The sequence below is a fragment of the Sardina pilchardus genome, chromosome 3, assembly GCF_963854185.1.
Source record: "Sardina pilchardus chromosome 3, fSarPil1.1, whole genome shotgun sequence".
NCBI classification, from domain to species: Eukaryota; Metazoa; Chordata; class Actinopteri; order Clupeiformes; family Clupeidae; genus Sardina; species Sardina pilchardus.
The window spans coordinates 2,629,987-2,638,629 of record NC_084996.1 but is presented as its reverse complement, the minus strand read 5'-3'; the positions used below and the strand labels follow the sequence as shown (position 1 = coordinate 2,638,629).

Sequence of the window (8,643 nt, the reverse complement as noted above, 5' to 3'; positions counted from 1 at the left end):
TGACTGAACTGATGAGACTATTTACTGGGTACTTGAAAACACTGTCAGTCACTGAGAAAAAGTATTTCCTGAAGTCGATTGGGAACCTGTTGGATGACTTTGCTACAGACAAACTCTCTGAGCTTCATCAAGAGTATGATGTGAAATGGAAACAGGTCCTGGTTTTAAAAAAGACTTGTGACAAATCAAAGCAGATGGAAACCGAACAAAATGATCTGGAAAAAATCTCAAACAAACTAACTCTTGCAACTTTTGGGCTTGAGCATTTTCTGAGAGAAATGGGCCAGGTTTATGAAGCTTGGAATTCAACACAGATGAACTTGTGTGGAGAGATAGACACAACCGTGACAGACCTTCCAAAAATGGCTGCTGAACTGATGATTTCTGGGCACCCGATGGAGCTAATGGATGGAGATGCTGCTCATGTTCCTCTGATCTGGGTTACTGCTGTTCTAGATGAGCTCATCAAGATAGTGGGAGATAAAAGAGTCTTTGTGTTGTCTGTTTTGGGAATCCAGAGCTCTGGCAAATCCACCATGCTGAACGCCATGTTTGGACTCCAGTTTGCAGTCAGTGCTGGCAGGTGCACCAGAGGAGCTTTCATGCAGCTGGTCAGAATGTCAGAGGACATGAAGGCAGAGCTGAATTGTGACTACATTCTGGTTGTGGACACTGAGGGACTGAAAGCTCTAGAATTGGCTGGGAAGGCCACAGTGCACCATGACAATGAGCTTGCTACATTTGTAGTTGGTCTTGGAAATATGACCTTGATCAACATCTTTGGAGAGAACCCCTCTGAGATGCAGGACATCCTTCAGATAGTTGTTCAGGCTGTCCTGAGGATGAAGAAAGTCAGGCTATATCCAGGCTGCATATTTGTGCATCAGAATGTGACAGATATCACAGCTGGAGAGAAAAACATGGATGGAAGGAGACGTTTGCAGGAGAAACTGGATGAGATGACAAAGTTGGCTGCCAAAGAGGAAGTGTGTGATGCAGTGTGTTTCAGCGATGTAATTGCCTTTGACATACAAAACGATGTGAAATACTTTGCACAGCTGTGGGAGGGCAGCCCACCCATGGCCCCACCAAACCCATCCTACAGTGAGAATATTCAAGAGCTGAAGAAAACGATTCTTTCACATTCTTCAAAATCCAGTGGTTTCACACTGAACAAATTAAAAACTCGCATTAAAGATCTGTGGGATGCTCTGTTGAATGAGGACTTTGTGTTCAGCTTCAAAAACACTCTGGAGATTACAGCATACAGGTCACTAGAGGAGGAGTATGGGAAATGGACCTGGATTCTTAGAAGTGAAATGCTGACAATTGAGGACCAGCTGCTTACAACAATTAACAACTACAGACTGCATACTGTGGATAAAGGTCTTCTTGTTGAAAATATCAGAGAGACCTTTACAAATGTGCAAAAAGAAATGAATCAGTACTTTGATAATGACAAATTAAAAGACACCTTGATTCAGTGGAAGATCCATTTTGAACTAAAAATAAAGGAATTACATAAAGACCTTGTGGAAAAGGTAACAACAAAATTGAATAATGTCATTTCACAAAGGAATGCTCGTAAGAAGTTGGATGAGAAGAAAGATGACCATGAGAAGAAGCTTTTTGAAGAAAGCAAAGAATTAGCCTTGAAGCTAAAAAAGAAGGGATTCAATGAGGGGGAGATGAAGAAAGCATTTGACTCCATGTGGAAAGAGTGGGTCTCCGAGTTGAAAGACATCACCACTCCCATCAGCGACATCAACATAAGAGACAATATGCTCAACATCCTCTATGAAATCTTTGAACATGGGTTGGTACAACACTGTTTGAATAATGCAGGACACACATCAATTAATCAGATTGGTTATTACATCCATTATGTGACAGTGAGCAGAGGTTGGAGAAGTTATTTTCCAGGTAGAGACAAAGGTTTGACACCTGAGGACAACAATTCAATAAGGGCACTCATCAATGATATCACCAAGCAGGCTGATAGGTTGGTGAAGTCAAAACCAGTTAGAATGACAGGCTACAATACAAGCTACATTCAGGAAATAGTTAATCTAATCCTGAAACTTGTGACGGCATACAAACCAAAAGTAACTCAATTTGAGTTCAAGAAAGAGTTTAAGGTGGATCTGACACTTCATGTGTGTGAGCGTGCAGTTGAGAAGTTTGTTGAACTCCACAAAACATTCAGGGAAGCAAATGATCCTCACATATACCTAGAGAAAAAGAAGCCAGAGTACTACAAAATCTTCCAGATGTACTGTAGAGGAGCAAATTATGCTGCTGTGCTTGGTGACTTAATTTGTAATGAACTAAAGAAGTCCATCTTGAGAAAGGCTTACAACAGAACTGCTACTGATATGTCAGGAGAAATGAGGACAAATATCCCAGCATTCAGTGGGAACAGATCTAACATGGAAAAACACATTCTGAAGTTGCTGGCGGAGGAGGAGAACTTTGGAAAATTCTTGACCTACATTCAGAATCCCAAAGAACATTTTGAATGTTTCATTAAAGAGGAGGTTAAGAAGTATAAGGAGAAATGTACCACAGCTGGTGAACCCATCATTCTCGTCATGATCAAGGATCACATTGAGGAATTGCAGAAATTAGTTGTCAATGCAGCAACAAGAGCTACACAGGAGGTCATAGCTAATTTAGGAAATGCAAAGTTGTGGCTGCAGATTTTCTCTGATAGCCTCTCAGATGTACTGGAGAACAGATGCACAGGTCTTAATTGTGAGAATGTCAACGACTTTGAGCTTCTAGCAGACGTCATAAAGAAGGAACTCCTTCATGTCACAGATAAGCTGAAGAGTGGCCTCAGCAGTCTGAGTGACCTCAACATGGAGATGTTCAGGGAAAGGCCTGAAGAGATTCTGATTGAACACTTCTGCCAGTGCTGCTGGAAGCAGTGTCCCTTCTGTGGAGCCATCTGCACCAACTCAATGGAGGATCATTCTGGCGACCACATGGTTCCTTTCCACCGAGCAAATGGAATCATTGGGTGGCATAAATGTAGTACTAAGGAGCTCGTCCTTGATTTCTGCACCACCTTAGTCGTAAGTGACCAAACATTTCAAAGCTCTTCTGAAGAAAATGAAGAATATACACCTTATAAGAACTACCGATCAGCAGGAGGAAAGTATGCAGACTGGAGCATCACTCCTGACAACTCTGAGCTGCCTTACTGGAAGTGGTTTGTCTGTCGATTTCAGACTGAGCTGGAAGAACACTACAAAAAAAAACTACAGCCGGGAGTAGCAGATTGGAAGAAATACAGCAAACAGAATGCTATAGAGTCTGTGGATAAAATCTGATATATGAGCAAATGTTTATTAAGCACTTTATTCACAGCTTATAGTTAGTGTTCAACTGTAGTTCAAGACAGAGGCACTTTGCTTGTCACATGTTTGATCAGAGAACTGTGAGCAATGCCAGAGAACTGTTTGTCAGGGAAAGTATTTTGAAATGTTGCTTTTTTTCTAGGGCTGTCAAAATAACTGATTCATTTAGATAAATTAATTTGAGATAAAATAACTGATTAAAAAAATAACGCAGATTCATCGATTAATCTGCGTTATAATGCTTATAATGACTGCTTTAGGATATTACTAAGGAAGCCTAGGAGCTGTAGTGCTAGTGGCCTGGGCCCTGTAACTCGAAGCACACGTTAGCTGCTCTTAGACCTTACGCATATCTTAAGCCTATCGTAAAAAGATACGCATGTAACTCAAATGATTCGCAAGTCTACGTGTAACGTAACTTAAGACAAAAGTTACGACTGCTTCATACCACACGCAACGCTGTCGTAAGTGTCTGAACAACCTAGGATAACCAAGGCTACTGTCGATTGCATTCATGCTTGCCCTTTTGCATTCTCTTCGCCTCCGTTATTTTAGCAATTGAGCATTCGCCATTTATAGTCGCGTCTTGTGTGCTCCTCACCCAGCTGTTTACGGTTTCTGTTTTCACGTCCCAAATCTTCTTTCTAGAATGTATCTTTGTGTTCGTCAGCTTGAGAATAAAATGTTTAAAAAAAATAACAAAAAAAATCCCTCTACCTAAGTGACAGTTAATTCATTAGGCAGCTGTAAGAGCTTCCATTCCTCAGCTGTAAGAGCAGCTTGGACGAACAGCATTTTCAAGTTGTCAGGGGGGAAACGGACGCTGATTCCCTCGTTACTACAACATTTACAGTGGTTGCTCTTTCGAGTTACAGTTTAAGTTGCGTGCATCTCACGTGTGACTTGCGACAAGTTTCAGTTACACCCGGATCGTTATGATTTACGAGTTCGTAAGCCATGCGTAACGTAAAGTTAAGTTTGATTTTTCGAGTTACAGGGCCCTGTTCTGTAATGCAGGTGTCAGAACCTTCAGAGCATTGTTGAGGAACCTGATGTATAAATGTATCTGTCGCCTAAATATGTCACAGAATTACATTATTATATTGCTGACCAATCCCAAACACAGCACAATTCGTTACCAGTCACCAATGTGGAGGTATGAATGTCTTTTATGAAATTGTGTGGGGGAAGTTGTTGGTTTTTTTTGGTGTTTGTTTGTTTTTTTATGTAGCGCTGTTTGTGTGTTCTTCTATGGACCTTGAGTCTGACAAATAAAATGATGATGATGATGATGATGATGATGACCTTTGACCCGGAGCCATTCTAGTCAGTAACCATTAGACCAGAGACGGTTTATAAAGCTAGACAATCTTTTATTAGACTGTAAAATGGGGAGACGAGAATGTGCTGCCTGGATCACTGATTGGAACATTTACTTTAAAAAAAAAAAAACAGCCTGATGGTGTTAAAAAGTATAAAAGTCCTCTGCAATGTCTGCAGCACGGATTTTGCATATCACCAGCGATCGTCAACTCTTAAGTACCACATTACTGCAAATAATTAGTGTTGACATAGAGGGGACTGTTAATTGATTTTCATTTTGTCCCCTAGGTTATAACTGTGGCCTGAAATGCCTTGTATGTTAAAAAAAAAAAAAAAAAACTTCTGAATTTCCTCAGCATATTAGGTCATATGATTGTCATGGCCAATATTTGAAAAGTGAAAATAATAATGAGAGTTTTTGAACATTAATGTCAATAATGCTGATTGTTCAATGATGGAATTGGATTTAAATATTTAAAATACTTTCACAGCAAAATGTGTATATGCGATTAATTTATATCAATTAATCACAGAGCATGTTATTAATTAGATTCAAAAATCGATTTACAGCCCTATTTTTTTCATTATGGTGATTATGGTCACATTGATTTAGTGTTGCTTTAATATATGTTATTTTTTTATGTGGTTTTAATATTCAGGTATCAGTATCAGTGGAATTATGATCATACAACAATATTGTTTGATGCTATTCTAAATGTTGATTTGGCATCAGTTTAAATTATGCTATTGTTTGATATGGTTGATAGTGTTTGATGTGTTGTAGCCTAACGTTGACTCGGTACTGCAGACATGACAGAGGTGATTATTGTAGGACAGCATATCTGACAGAGGTGATTAACCATTATGCCTTACTTAAGATACTTCTATGTGATTACTCAAACTATCTATTATATTCATGTCTAATAGTATGTCTTATTATCTTGGCATGTCTAAATATCTAAACAATTAATGCTGTTATATCTCTCGTGGTGACTAGACCCAGTTATCAAAACCTTTAACTGCATGTAGAGTTTTTAATAATAAACAAACTGAAGTGAGTAGACATACAGACTACCTTCACTGCTGGTGTGTGTGTGTGTGTGTGTGTGTGTGAGTGTGTTGTGTTGTGCATGTTGTAAACAGCAAATGTCCCCATAGAGTCTTTATGAGTCCATCTGCAGAACTGTGTTGGGGAGGCTCCATCTTGTGCTGGTGTCTAAATCTGCCAGTAGATGGCGCCCTTTGTCTGGTCAATTTTAAGATTCTGGGTGCCACATAAACTCTCACAGACACACCCTCTCTCTTACATACAGGTACACCCTCTCTCACACACACAGACACACACTCTCTCTCTTACACACAGGTACACCCTCTCTCACACACACAGACACACACACTCTTTCTTTCAGAGGCATACTCTCACACACACAGCTACACATTCTCTCTCACACACACACAGACACACACTCTCTCACACACAGGCACACACTCTTACACACAGCACAGGCACACACCTGGATTAAGCCTCACCTGTGTGTTTCTCACTGTTTCTCAAGGTGTCTCATGTAAACACTAGTGCACAGTCACAATCAACAAGTTTTATGCCACAATGGCACAACATGAGAAACCTGCACTTGAGCAGTGGTTGGAAAACATTAACAATCAATCAGTGCATTTATTTGCCCCAGCAAAAATTTACAAAAATACACAACATTGTGTGTGTGTGTGTGTGTGTGTGTGTGTGTGTGTGTGTGTATAGGCAGATGGGAGATGGTGGTCCAACACCAAGACTCCAAACCCAACCTCATATCTTTAGACCAACAGCAACTTGGACAAATGATCTCAAGTATCTATTGGATCTGGCCCGCTTAAGACAAGTGTACCTCCTACCTGATGGCAGGAGGCAAAACTCACTATGCAGTGGATGACTAACGTCAGCCAGAATGACCAGTGCTCTCATGTACAGTAGAGGGGAACCCACACCTGGTCATCACGCGCTCACCCTTGTAGAGGTGCACCCACACCTGGTCATCACGCGCACCCACACCTGGTCATCACGCGCTAACCTTGTAGAGGCGCACCCACACCTGGTCATCACGCGCTAACCTTGTAGAGGTGCACCCACACCTGGTCATCACGCGCTAACCTTGTAGAGGTGCACCCACACCTGGTCATCACGCGCTAACCTTGTAGAGGTGCACCCACACCTGGTCATCACGTGCTAACCTTGTAGAGGTGCACCCACACCTGGTCATCACGCGCACCCACACCTGGTCATCACGCGCTCACCCTTGTAGAGGCGCACCCACACCTGGTCATCACGCGCACCCACACCTGGTCATCACGCGCTCACCCTTGTAGAGGCGCACCCACACCTGGTCATCACGCGTTAACCTTGTAGAGGCGCACCCACACCTGGTCATCTCGCGCTCGCCCTTGTAGAGGTGCACCCACACCTGGTCATCACGCGCTAACCTTGTAGAGGCGCACCCACACCTGGTCATCACGCGCACCCACACCTGGTCATCACGCGCTAACCTTGTAGAGGCGCACCCACACCTGGTCATCACGCGCTAACCTTGTAGAGGCGCACCCACACCTGGTCATCACGCGCTAACCTTGTAGAGGCGCACCCACACCTGGTCATCACGCGCTCACCCTTGTAGAGGCGCACCCACACCTGGTCATCTCGCGCCAGCTGCAGCAGCAGGCTCTGGCTCTGCATGATGGACCGGTCACTCGGCTGGTCGTACAAGATGTAATACTTGTAGTTTTTTATGTCTCATTTCATCGAACTACTACGCTACCCGATCTGGTAAAGGTACACTGTAAAAAGTTTATTGTAAAATTTACAGTAACTGGCTGACAGCAATTAGCTAGTAATTTGCTGTGATTCACTTTACAGTAAAGTTACTGTGAAATAGATCACAGCACTAATGCAGATGCTGTAATTACTAACAGCAGTAGTGATATTGATGCTGTAATTAATACAGTATTTGTATGTATACTGTAAAACAAATCACAGTACCCACAGGGATTGCTGTGTAACATCTAACTACAGTAATAACATAAACTACTGCAACTTATACAGTAATATTGACTACTGTATTTTCATTTACAGCAATTATTCATTACTCTTAAATATCTAAAAAGGATATATTGACTGTATTTTCATTTACAGCAATTATTCATTACTCTTAAATATCTAATACGACATTTAAAATACAGAGAGAAAGAGATTAAAGGTTTAAAAGGTCCTTTATTTAAACTTTGCTCCCACTCACTGAAAACAAACACATCTTTGATTACAATTACACGTTGTAATGATTGCAGTTTTTAAACTGCTGTCTCCCTTTTTCAAAAAGCTCCACTCAAACACAAACACAGACTCTCTCTCTCTCCCTCTCTCTCTCTCACACACACACACACACACACACACACACACACACACACACACACATACACACACACACACACAGCTTATGAACAGTTACAACTGGGAATGTATTTTCCACAAAACTAGAGAACGTCCTGATCACAACAGATAGCTGGAGAAATGGAGTGTAGAGTTGTAGACTGAAGTCTTCTTCACTGTAGTGAAAACAGAAGGAAACATGAGTAAGATGCTACAGAAGGAGGAAAAAATACACTAGCATCACATGATTAGACTATGCAGACTTCACCCATAGACTTCACCCATAGTCCCATGCACCCATGCATGCATGCAGACAATATGTATGTTCTAACATGTTGGGGGGTGCCTTGACAGACAAAAACAATTGAAAACACTAGTCTAAGATATCATAGGAAGCAACAATCCATTGCAATGAATGCAAGCGACAATCCATTGGAAAAGAACCTCTGCGCAACATCTACTGACTAATGACATCTTATTAAAAAACAAAGGGTTCACTAGAGTACAAACCATTCATAAGCCCTATAAATGGAGAGCCAAATT

The 8,643-nt window shown here is 41.5% G+C and overlaps 1 protein-coding gene across 1 annotated transcript; it reads left to right on the top strand.

Annotated features, from left to right (window-relative positions):
• Nucleotides 1–362: 362 nt before the first annotated feature.
• LOC134077626 (interferon-induced very large GTPase 1-like) lies at nucleotides 363–2,176 on the top strand. Its single transcript, XM_062533328.1, has 2 exons — nucleotides 363–1,816; nucleotides 2,173–2,176. The coding sequence occupies exons 1-2, from the start codon at nucleotides 363–365 to the stop codon at nucleotides 2,174–2,176; spliced, it is 1,458 nt and encodes a 485-aa protein (XP_062389312.1).
• The last annotated feature ends 6,467 nt before the right edge of the window (nucleotides 2,177–8,643 follow it).